Genomic DNA, 12,789 nt, shown 5'->3' on the forward strand with positions numbered 1-12,789 from the left:
TGTGTCAATTTGTACTTCATACATGCATAATCTATGAGCAGAATTACTGTCTTACCTCAATTAGCCAAGAAATCCCTAGTTTGAAAGCGACTTTTCTCGAAGCTGTGCTGCGCCATTTTCCCTACATTTCGCCTCACGTGGGCCCGCCACCTAGCAATTTGAGTTCTAGCCAATGAGCTCGCATTTGAGTGACAGCTCAAGAGACCTGCCCAGCGTTATCCAATTAGGTTGCAGGGCGGGACCAACGGCTCAGTGGACACAGCAGAGAAAGAGAAATGACATTGTGCACATACAGTATGTGATGTATTATGCAATTTTCTGGGACCACTTTTGGCTCGTGAGCGCTACTTTCATAACTACTGACTAATAAGTATACAAAAGTACCGGATAATCTCTTTAAGGGACCCAAAAAAGCACAAACCTGTGTCATGTCTATGATCTACCACGCACTTGTATATTCTCAACTAATTTCTGTTTGTGAATTCAAGGCTAAGGGAGCCTTATGTGTCTGCTGGTTTAGTATTTCAGATGTAAATACTATATACATTACAGTGTTGTTGAATGAGAGCAAAGTGTACTTCTCTCTAAAATAGTAAATTATATATTTTTGTACTATAGCAAACCGTCAGGATAGGAATCATTGATTTTGCAACAAAGTCATATGTACCATAATTTTGTACTTCAACCGACATTCAAATTAAACAAATCACAAAAGTATTGTAGAAATCTATTTATTTTTGATAAGGTATCTATAAAATATATGTAAAACATTTAAATGTGGTACATCTGTACAGACAGATGTCTTTACAAGTACTGCGTTTGCTAAAAGAACACGTGTGGACATACGGTTACATTCCTTAATGAATACCCTGATGAGGGGCAGGTCTAAATGATCTGCCTGTTAGAAGCTTGTAGGAGACAGCTCCTCCTTGGGGGTAGAGCTTTAGTTTCAACCATTAATTTCAGCCTTAAGAGCTCAATCATTCAATCAACCCAGGTAACACTTAACAGCTCACGTTCTTCCCTTTTAAACAATCACTTACATGAAGGGACATTGGGTTAAATGGGAAATCCTATTAATTAAAGAGGTTGTGGGAGAGTGGAGGTACTCCATTGTATGATATCATATTTTGATTTGACCAAATATTGACTGATATTCAAGAATAGGGTGAATAGAAAATGCAACGATTTCATTGGAAATTGATAGAACACGAAAGGCTGCGAGCAGCGAAGCCGTCTGACACAATGAGAGATCGTCTGTTTGATTCAATACTTCCCCCTAGTGGACTTTTCTTGTAGAACGCCTGATTGACTGCCATCATACAGCTTCTTCAGACACTTACAATACTTTTCGTTGACAGAATATTCAAAACATCCAGAAACTCAGCGACAAACGTTGCATGATTCTTGTTCTTCTGGTTGCATTATAGCAAAGTCCAAAGAGCACGATGCTGACATTGCAATTCCCTCCAGTATAACCACTGACATTTCCATTCCACATACATCCCATTCATAATCCTATTCACATTCATGCATAGTGGAAAAACATTGGCAACCACCAACCGACAGATAGAAATCCTCAGAGCACTACACACAACAAGATGGCCTACATATAAACACACATGAATCCACTTCACCACACCACACTAAGCTTCAACTCGTCTCTCATCCTCAGCAGTGAGCTCCCGCTGTGGGGGACGGGTGAGAGTAGGAGTGGGGAAGAAGAGGGGGAGAGAGAGAAGTGCTGGGTGTTGGAGGTAAGGCACAGACGTGGTCCACTGAGAGTCCAGGGTCAGACGTCCAGGGCTGGGCTTTGGATGGTCGAGGGACGAGGTCCGTCAGGGGTTACTGGTGGTGGTGGTGTGTGCGGTCGTCGGGCCGCTTGACGTGGATCCTGCGCACCCTGTCGATGCGCTCCTCGTCCTCGTCCAGGTGGTGCGAGCGGCCGGCGGCGCCCCCCGTGGCCTCCAGCAGAGCGTTGTCGGGACCCCTCCCGTCCTGGGACTCATACAGCAGGATGTTGAGGGTCTCCTCGTAGATCCGCGCCTCAGGGAACTCCACCTGGCGGGGTAGGGGAGCGGATATTTATGTATGTCCGTCTGCCTGAGTATTATGTCTGAACGCCAAGTATGCCTGTACTTTGTTAAAAAGCAAAATGTCCCAATGGCATATTAAAGTATTCTATTTGATGCTAACAACAGGTTAAAGACAACAAACTCAGAAATTGAGGTAGTTTACTAGAGAAGAGGAGGAATCAGTTCTGTCATCAGAGACAGAAGCCAGAGACATGATGTACTTGCAGGGTCTGTGCTGATTAAAATATCTTAATGATGACATCCCACTATAAGCTGTCCCAGAGTATGATTTATTTGCGCTACCTTGGTCTGCTTCTTCTCGGTGGCGTAGACGATAGAGGTGCAGCACACCTCGGCGATCTTGCGGCCCTGGCCATAGAAGGACCAGCAGCAGATCTCGTCGCCGATCACGTCCTTGATGAAGAGCACGCGGTTGTTGAAGCGTAGTGACAGCTTGTCAAACAGCTCAATGTTCTTCAACATGTTGTCGTCCGAGTTACTGCATGGAGGGAAGGAAGGGGAAGCCTGATTGGTGACAATGGGTCGCGTTCCACGCCGAGTACATTGCAGACACGTAATTGCCTTCGCACAGCAACAACCTGCTGCGTGTCACATCATTGACTATGCTGTCGGACATCAGATTGTTATATCATATGATGTGGCTAGGTGATATTTTAAACACCTATCCAGGCGTTGTGAGATCTAGCAGATTTTTCACTTGACATTTACCATAATTTACAGACAATGTGTCTTTATAGATGTAAGTCTCTCTCACCTGGTGTAGGAGTATTTGTTGTTGCTTCTGTTGTATAATAGTTTGACAGTAGGCTGTGTAGAGACAAAACAACAGAGGAAGATATCAGTCAAAATTGAATATGTGAGACTAGATCTTCTCTAGTAAATACTGGGCGTGTCCTTCACTCTGATGCGTGACTCAGTCAACAATACCTTATTAGAGGTGGCGATGAGTCTCTGTTCTTCCTTCGATGATGTCACCAGAGGAACTTTACAGAACGGCTCGTACGACTCTTTGTTCTAGAACACCAAGAAAAGAAACATCAGTCATACTTGGACGGTAAAGACAGATTTTGTCTAGAATCAACAAGAATTTGGACATAGGTCCTCTAACAGATTGGGTGGGTTGGCTGGGCCAGTAATGGTGTATGTGTAGTAGGTAGAGAAAGACAAAGGCAGAGTGTCGGTGGAGGGATGAGACAGACTATTTCACACCATGGTGCCGACCCAAACCGTACTGACTGATATTTTCCTTTTGACGTGGTCCTTTCCAGCACGATTCAAGCAACTATAGTGGATGCATAACCAAGCCAGTGCAGTGCAGCTTGGCTCATAAGTGTGAAAAGGGTGTAAAGAGGTAAAAAGGAGGTGTGACAGGAGAAAAGACCAGTTTTGAGCGTGAGGATACCTGAAGGGCAGCCTGACACTCATCAGCCAAGCCCTGGACCAGATAGTACTTGGACTCAGCCAGCATCTCCTCAGTCTCCCGACGACTCTCTGGGAGTGGTACCGCTCCGTCTCTAAGGTAGTTCAGAATTGTCCCAAAGTGTTTCCCACACCGGTCAATCAGGATCCAGCCTAGAAAGGGACAAGCACCAGATTAGAGGCCACTTTCATTTGTAGTAAGTGTATAGGGGCAATTCCACAGTAGAGTGATGCTGAGACTCAGAGTTCTCGCTTTAAAAATGTACGCCAAACAAAAAACAATGTTTGCTATGTTAAACAAACCATACAACTCTATGCACAAGGACGACTTTGAACAATTTCCACAGAAAATGTTACTAAAACACATTTACTTAAAGAACAGTGCAGATGCAAAGTTTGGTAACAGAATGACGGCACCAACAGCACAAACCATCACTGTTCTTGAAGTAAACGTGTTTTTGTAAAAATGTCTGTGGAAATTGTTAAAAGTAGTCATTGTGCATAGAGTTTTATGGTTTGTTTAACTCTGCAATCATTGATTTTTGTTTGACATAGATTTTAAAGTGAAAAAGCTGAGTCTCAGCATCAATCTGTTCCCGTGGAATTGCCCATAGCCAACTCCTATGCTCGTTGTCATGCTCGTCTTGACTCGACATTGAATATTTAGGAGTTGTCAAGACCGCACAAACAGACCTCGGACCAGGATAGCAAAATACAGAAGCACGTTACAAAGACTCCTCACTCAGACATTCTGGAACCCTCCAACCATGTGTTGTGGTGCCACTGACGTCTGACAGATACAGTACCTTCACTGTCTGTGAGGACCTCCATCCTGCCGCTAAACATGGCCTTGAGCATGGTGTCCTGCTTGGTGAGGGTCTGCATGGTGGTGTAGTAGAGCACCCCGCCCACGTTCAGCTTCACATACTTGGAGCTGGGACCGGAGCACTTGAAGGAGGTGGTCCGGGTTGTAGCCGCCGGCACTGCTGAGCTCACCACGCTCTCTCCTGACATCTCTTCCTGTAATGGTGGCACAACATCACCAAGTCAAGTGTCAAGATAACAAACAGACAAATGAGCTGCATGGACAGGTCAGCTTTGGAAAACCAGTCCATTCAATCCCACATTGACCCCAAACTTCAAGACTTGAGATCCGAAAGGATTAGCTAGATAGATAAAGTAGGTAGGACCTGCTATAGCCTAACCTAAAACCAATTTGATTCTCAATTCTCACAATTGGTTGTCTTCCCCAGTTAGTTGCCCTGCCCCGCTCGTTCTGAACGTTTAAACGCATCGCTTGCGGTACGGTTTTGGAAACATAAGGAACGTAACTTTAATATCAGCGACAAATCTTCTTCTTTTATTTTAAACAAAGGTTAAATTACTACACACCTTTATAGGGTTAGGGTTCCCACACTGCCATATTTCCATGTTACAGCGCTTGTTCATGAGGGAAGACAGAGACTACCTGTTATAACTAATTTAGCTATCTGCATCTCTGAACACCTGTGTGTAAATGGAACTGAAGCCACAAATGTGTTGTCACTGAAAAATACTGTCAGCTGCAACTGTGTTAAAACCGGTTAAAACAGTGTACATACAGTAACTGTGTATTTTGCATTTGTGAAATTATTTTGACGTGATATAAAAGAGTGATTTATGTTTCTAGAACCATACAGTACCGCAACTGAGAACCGATTCACGTTTAGATTGAGTATTTGGCTGTTTTGGCTTCCAGAACCAATTCGCCCTTTAAAGAGAACATGTAAGGTCTATAGACTACGGAATAACGTTGGCTCCTTTAGTCCAATATTGGGCTAAGCCAAGAAGAAGACTAGCTAATAAATCATCCGCTACTCCGACGTTAGCTAGCTAACGTTAGGCCAAAGAGACAAGAACGTCCACATTTGACAAATGAGTGATCCTTGATTCAATTGTTTTCTATTCCAAACGTGTTAGCTAGCTAGCTTACTATCATGTGATTTATAACAATAACATTATTCAATCATATCTACCATAGAACCCCCCCAACAGACTTCGGAAATCTAGCACCAGCCCGAGTCAGGAATCACTCACTTCCGGACACCAGTATTTTGCCAGCAGCACAAATTATGACGTCAGTTTAGTATGGTAATAAGGAAACCTTAAAAATAAAAGTCCATATTTAAAACATTTGCAGTGTGGATAACTCATTCAAAATATATTACCAATGGTGGGAAAAGTACCCAATTGTCATACTTGAGTAAAAGTAAAGATACCTTAATAGAAAATGTGAAAGTCATGTGAAAGTCACCCAGTAAAATATTACTTGAGTAAAAGTCTAAAGGTATTTGGTATTAAATATACTTAAGTATCAAAAGTTAATAGAATTGCTCAAATATACAATAACGATTTTCTTGTTTTTAAAATGTACGGATAGGGGCACACTCCAACACTCAGACATAATTTACAAACGAAGCAATTGTGTTTACTGAGTCCGCCAGATCAGATGCAGTAGGGATGACCAGGGATGTTCTCTTGATAAGTGCGTGAATTGGACTATCGTTCTGTCCTGCTAAGCATTCAAAATGTAATAAGTACTTTTGGGTGTCAGGGAAAATGTATGGAGTAAAAAGTACATACTTTTCTTTATGAATGTAGTGGTGTAAAAGTAAAAGTTGTCAAAAATATAAATAGTAAAGTAAACTACAGATACCCATAAAAACTACTTAAGTAGTACTTTAAAGTATTTTTACTCAAGTACTTTGCACCACTGGATATTACATTTTAATCAATGTCAATTTTTATTGTACTTTTAAGCAAATGCAAGAAGGAATTTATGAAAACAATTACAAATATGCTTCTAAAAACGTTTTTAAAGACCGCTATGGAAAAATACTATGTTTCCGACTGGTATGTTCAAAATATTGGGATGTAGAGAAAAAACTATTCTATGTGCAGAGGTAAAAGTGGGGTTGGGATTACTCAGTTGGGTCTGCAGAATCTATACAGTGTCTTCAGAAAATATTCATACCCCTTATTCCAAATGTTGTTGTGTTACAGCCTGAATGAAAAATGGAATACAAAAATGTTTGTCTCACCCATCTACACACAATACCCGATAATGACAACGTGAAAACGTGCTTTTAGAAATGTTTGCACATTTATTGAAAATGAAATACAGAAATATCTCATTTACATAACTTTTCAAACCCCTGAGTCAATACATGTTAGAATCACCTTTGCCAGCGATTACAACTGTGAGTCTTTCTGGCAAAGTCTCTAAGTGCTTTGCACACCTGGATTGTACAATATTTGCACATTATTCTTAAAAAAATTATTCAAGCTCTGTCAAGTTGGTTGTTGATCATTGCTAGACAGCCATTTTCAAGTCTTGCCATAGATTTTCAAGTATATATTTGGCCTTGTGTTTTAGGACATTGTCCTGCTGAAAGGGGAATTTGTCTCCCAGTATCTGTTGGAAAGCAGACTGAACCAGGTTTTCCTCTAGGATTTTGCCTGTGCTTAGCTCTATTCCGTTTCTATTTATCCCCAAAAAAACTCTAGTCCTTGCTTATGACAAGCATACCCATAACATGATGCAGCCACCACCATGCTTGAAAATATGAAGAGTTGTACTCAGTGATGTGTTGTGTTGGATTTGCCCCCAAACATAATGCTTTCTATTCAGGACATAATTATTATTTTTTGAATCCATTTTTTTGCAGATAGAAAAATGGCGAATGGTGGTGGTATTTATTTTTTGCAGGATAGTACTATAACAAAGTGGCAATATTTTCAGAATAAAGTGGCAATATTTTGAGAATAAAGTCAATGTTACATTTAGAAAATGAAGTGGCAGTATTTTGAGAATAAAGTGGCAATATTTAGAGAAAAAACTCTAAATGTAATTTCGAGAACAAAGTCATAAAAAAGTTGCACTTATATTTCAATATTAAAGTAGGGGCTTTGGTTAACTGCATGTCTCCCTGGCTCCCTGTTGCTGTGTGCACCACCGTTGAAATGCCTGCAGTTAGATGACCTGGTGAAACTATACTTTAGAATTGGCTTTAGTAACAAGGAAATCCTTACTCTTTTAGCACATAATAACCATATTATTATAAATAGACCTATTAGGACCTGGAAGAGATTGTGCCACAGATTATTTTCAGACGGAAGAACCACACAGATTCGAATGAGGTATTTCATCCAAGTCTGTGTGGTTACATACATAGGTAGAGACAGGTGGGTTGAGTGTGTATGCAGGTGTGTGTGTTGGGGGGAGGGTCGGGGGGTCTAATACACTCGTTCAAACAGGCGTCACACACACACACACACACAGACACACACACACACACACACACACAGTATCCCCAAAGCAATACTGTCCCTGTCCATACAGCCAGCTGGGTTCTCAGTACATCACGCAGACTGGAATAAAGAACTCTCCGGGAAGAAGAAAGGCGGTGGTGTATGTTTCATGATTAACTATTCATGGTGTGATTGTGATAACGTACAGAAACTCAAGTCCTTTAGTTCACCCGACCTAGAATACCTCACAATCAGAATTCTCTTCGGTTATAGTCACAGCCGTGTAAATTCCCCCTCAAGCCGATACCACAACGGCCCTCAAGGAACTACACTGGACTTTGTGCAAACTGGAAACCACATATCCTGAGGCCGCATTTATTGTAGCTGGGGACTTTAACAAAGCAAATTTGAGGAAAACGCTACCGAAGTTCTATCAACACATTGACTGTAGTAATCACGCTGCTAAAACGCTTGACCACTGCTACCCCCCCTTCCGGGATGCCTACAAGGCCCTCCCTACGGCAAATCAGATCACAGCTCGTATAGGCAGAAACTCCAGTATGAAAAAATAAATAAATGTATGCACTCACTAACTGTAAGTCGCTCTGGATAAGAGCGTCTGCTAAATGACTAAAATGTAATGTGAATTATTCATTACTTTCATACAAATCCTAACTTTTTGAATCATTCAACACATCTGCTGTTTGTCATGTAGGCTGAGAGGGTGTATCTTTGCTATAAAATATATTTGTATTGTCTGTATGTCAGAGCTTTCAGCATCACACTTCAGGGTCGACCAGCCTCGGTATTGGAGAGCTCGCTCAAGAGTGTTGGGTTGACCAGCCTCACTTGCTACCCTATTAATACGTTTTGAATAAAGTAATATCCTGATTGGTGGTTGACCTTGTCTCTCTTCGTTATTGATTATAATTTCCACGACAAATGTTAAGCTTCATACTGCAGTGAATATATCCAGTCAAAGGAGAAAAAAAAAGGGTATCATATAAAGAAATCATAGGTAGCCTACACTATGTGAGCTCCCGAGGGTGCGCTGAGTGCACTCCCTCCCAGGCCTGGGTACGCAGCTCGAAAAGCTACCCTATTGTTTCAGTTTTTTGGGGACAAGAAATGTATCCTACCTAGGCTACAACAACACAATATAATGAAGAATGTTATTATTGTTTTCAAGTGAGGACAAACTCTAGTAAACTGCAGTGAATAGAATGTCATTTGAATAACCGCTCAAAAGCTTGGCATTTAGAATGCATGTTCATTTCAAAGTACACTACCGGTCAAAAGTTTAAGAACACCTACTCATTCAAGGGTTTTTCTTTATTTTTATTATTTTCTACATTGTAGAATAATAGTGAAGACATCAAAACAATGAAATAACACATATGGAATCATGTAGTAACCAAATAAGTGTTAAACAACTCAAAATATATTTGACATTTGAGATTCTTCAAATAGCCACCCTTTGCCTTGATGACAGCTTTGCACACTCTTGGCATTCTCTCAACCAGCTTCACGAGGTAGTCACCTGGAATGCATTTCAATTAACAGGTGTACCTTGTTAAAAGTTAATTTGTGGAATTTCTTTCCTTCTTAATGCGTTTGAGCCAATCAGTTATGTTGTGACAAGGTAGGGGGTGGGGTATACAGAAGATAGCCCTATTTGGTAAAATACCAAGTCCATATTATGGCAAGAACAGCTCAAATAAGCAAAGAGAAACGATAGTCCATCATTACTTTAAAACATGAAGGTCAGTCAATACGGACAATTTCAAGAACTTTGAAAGTTTCTTCAAGTGCAGTCGCAAAAGCCGTCAAGCACTATGATGAAACTGGCTCTCATGAGGACCGCCACAGGAATGGAAGAGTTACCTCTGCTGCAGAGGATAAGTTCATTAGAGTTACCAGCCTCAGAAATTGCAGGCCAAATAAATGCTTCACAGAGTTCAAGTAACATACACATCTCAACATCAACTGTTCAGAGGAGACTGTGTAAATCAGGCCTTCATGGTCGAATTGCTGCAAAGAAACCACTACTAAAGGACACCAATAATAAGAAGAGACTTGCTTGGGCCAAGAAACACGAGCAATGGACATTAGACCGGTGGAAATCTGCCCTTTGGTCTGATGAGTCCAAATTGGAGATTTTTGTTTCCAACCGCCGTGTCTTTGTGAGATGCAGTGTGGGTGAACGGATGATCTCTGCATGTGTAGTTCCCACCGTAAAGCATGGAGGAGGAGGTGTTATGGTGTGGGAGTGCTTTGCTGGTGACACTGTCTGTGATTTATTTAGAATTCAAGGCACACTTGAAATGGCTGAAACACCAGCATGGCTACCACAGCATTCTGCAGCGATATGCCATCCCATCTGGTTTGGGCTTAGTGGGACTATCATTTGTTTTTCAACAGGACAATGACCCAACACACCTCCTTGGCTATTTTACCAAGAAGGAGAGTGATGGAGTGCTGCATCAGATGACCTGGCCTCCACAATCCCCCGACCTCAACCAAATTGAGATGGTTTGGGATGAGTTGGACCGCAGAGTGAAGGAAAAGCAGCCAACAAGTGCTCAGCATATATGGGAACTCCTTCAAGACTGTTGGAAAAGCATTCCAGGTGAAGCTGGTTGAGAGAATGCCAAGAGTGTGCAAAGCTGTCATCAAGTCAAAGGGTGGCTATTTGACGAATCTAAAATCTAAAATATTTGATTTGTTTAACACCTTTTTGATGTCTTCACTATTATTCTACAATGTAGAAAATAGTACAATTAAAGAAAAATGCTTGAGTGAGTAGGTGTGTCCAAACTTTTGACTGGTACTGTATATATATTTGTTTATTAATAAAAACAAATAATTCAGATTTTTCAGGCAGTGCTGCAGCGCCCTCAGCGCCCATACTTCCCTCTAAAGTACAGCTTCACCAGGTCATCTAACTCAGGCATTTCAATGGTGGTGCACACAACACACACCACTTTATTCACAACATTTAATTTAGACTTTAATGTCGAAATATTGCCACTTTATTCTCGAATTATTGCCACTTTATTCTCAAGATATTACTACTTTATTCTCAAAATATTGCTGCTTTATTCTGAAAATATTGGCTCTTTATTCACACAATTTAATTGTAACTTTATTCTCGAAATATTGGCACTTCATTCTAGAAATAAAGAAAAAATAATAATAATACAAGTACCACCACCCATTACAGTATATTTATTTTTTCTCTTCACTTGCCCTAATACTCTTCTGTATTATTGCGAACAAGATACGTTTTTTTGTGAATATTTGTATTCTGTACAAGCTTCCTTCTTTTCACTGTCCATTTAGGTTAGTATTATGGAGTAACTACAATGTTGCTGACCCGTCCTCAGTTTTCTCTTATCACAGCCATTAAACTCTATAACTGTTTTAAAGTCCCCATTGGACTCATGGTGAAATCACTGGGCGCTTTCCTTCCTCTCCGACAACTGAGTTAGGAAGGAAGCCTGTATCTTCATAGTGACTGGGCATATTAATACACCATCCAAAGTGTAACTAATAACTTCACTATACTCAAAGGGATATTCCATTTCTGCATTTTAAAAATTGTTTTACCCATCTACCAAGAGGTGCCCTTCTTTGTGAGGCATTGGAAAACCTCCCTGGTCTTTGTGGTTGAATCTGTGTTTGAAATTCACTGCTCGACTGAGGGATCTTACAGATACAGTGGCTTGCGAAAGTATTCACCCCCTTGGCATTTTTCCTATTTTGTTGCCTTACAACCTGGAATTAAAATGGATTTTTTGGGGGTTTGTATCATTTGATTTACACAACATGCCTACCACTTTGAAGATGCAAAACATGTTTTATTGTGAAACAAACAAGAAATAAGACAAAAAAACTGAAAACTTGAGCGTGCATAACTATTCACCCCCCCAAAGTCAATACTTTGTACAGCCACCTTCTGCAGCAATTACAGCTGCATCTCTCTTGGGTTATGTCTCTATAAGCTTGACACATCCAGCCACTGGGATTTTTGCCCATTCTTCAAGGCAAAACTGCTCCAGCTCCTTCAAGTTGGATGGGTTCCGCTGGTGTACAGCAATCTTTAAGTCATACTACAGATTCTCAACTGGATTGAGGTCTGGGCTTTGACTAGGCCATTCCAAGACATTGTCCTGCTAGAAGGTGAACCTCCGTCCCAGTCTCAAATCTCTGGAAGACTGAAACAGGTTTCCCTCAGGAATTTCCCTGTATTTAGTGCCATCCATCATTCCTTCAATTCTGACCAGTTTCCCAGTCCCTGCCGATGAAAAACATCCCCACAGCATGATGCTGCCACCACCATGCTTTACTGTGGGGATGGTGTTCTCGGGGTGGTGAGAGGTGTTGGGATCACGACAGACATAGTGTTTTCCTAGATGGCCAAAAATCTCAATTTTAGTCTCATTTGACCAGAGTACCTTCTTCCATATGTTTTGGGAGTCTCCCACATGCCTTTTGGCGAACACCAAAAATGTTTGCTTATTTTCTTCTTTAAGCAAAGTGGTCCTATGGACAGATACTCCAATCTCCGCTGTGGAGCTTTGCAGCTCCTTTAGGGTTATCTTTGGTCTCTTTATTGCCTCTCTGATTAATGCCCTCCTTGCCTGGTCCGTGAGTTTTGGTGGGCGGCCCTCTCTTGGCATGTTTGTTGTGCTGCCATATTCTTTCTATTTTTTAATAATGGATTTAATGGTGCTCCGTGGGATGTTCAAAGTTTCTGATATTTTTTTATAACCCAACCCTGATTCGTACTTCTCCACAACTTTGTCCCTGACCTGTTTGGAGAGCTCCTTGGTCTTCATGGTGCCGCTAGCTTGGTGGTGCCCCTTGCTTAGTGTTGTTGCAGACTCTGGGGCCTTTCAGAACAGGTGTATATATACTGAGATCATGTGACAGATCATGTGACACTTAGATTGCACACAGCTGGACTTTATTTAACTAATTA

The 12,789-nt window shown here is 41.2% G+C and overlaps 1 protein-coding gene across 2 annotated transcripts; it reads right to left on the minus strand.

Moving 5' to 3' along the window:
- Nucleotides 1-714: 714 nt before the first annotated feature.
- Nucleotides 715-5,619, minus strand: LOC311144227 (BTB/POZ domain-containing adapter for CUL3-mediated RhoA degradation protein 3-like). Of its 2 annotated transcripts, none has more exons than XM_084180233.1 (7): nucleotides 5,531-5,619; nucleotides 4,322-4,535; nucleotides 3,499-3,668; nucleotides 3,024-3,110; nucleotides 2,851-2,903; nucleotides 2,379-2,574; nucleotides 715-2,061 (listed from the first exon to the last, which is right to left on the minus strand). In XM_084180233.1, the coding sequence occupies exons 1-7, from the start codon at nucleotides 5,531-5,533 to the stop codon at nucleotides 1,846-1,848; spliced, it is 939 nt and encodes a 312-aa protein (XP_084036359.1). In that variant the 5' UTR covers nucleotides 5,534-5,619; the 3' UTR covers nucleotides 715-1,845. The 2 variants fall into 2 exon arrangements, with proteins under 2 accessions (XP_084036359.1, XP_084036358.1); XM_084180232.1 differs by lacking the exon at nucleotides 5,531-5,619 and adding an exon at nucleotides 4,908-5,036 and having other exon boundaries at nucleotides 720-2,061.
- Nucleotides 5,620-12,789: the final 7,170 nt, after the last annotated feature.

This window comes from Coregonus lavaretus (assembly GCF_964263955.1).
Source record: "Coregonus lavaretus genome assembly, chromosome: 17".
NCBI lineage: Eukaryota > Metazoa > Chordata > Actinopteri > Salmoniformes > Salmonidae > Coregonus > Coregonus lavaretus.

Bases quoted from the DNA above. Each gene is read 5' to 3' on its own strand.
- LOC311144227 (XM_084180232.1), bottom strand. From the start codon at position 4,964: ATGAACAAGCGCTGTAACATGGAAATATGGCAGTGTGGGAACCCTAAC. The intron at 4,536-4,907 runs GTGTGTAGTAAT...CCACCATTACAG, and splicing joins GGAACCCTAACCCTATAAAG to GAAGAGATGTCAGGAGAGAG. The intron at 2,062-2,378 runs GTAGCGCAAATA...CTACCCCGCCAG, and splicing joins CCGAGAAGAAGCAGACCAAG to GTGGAGTTCCCTGAGGCGCG.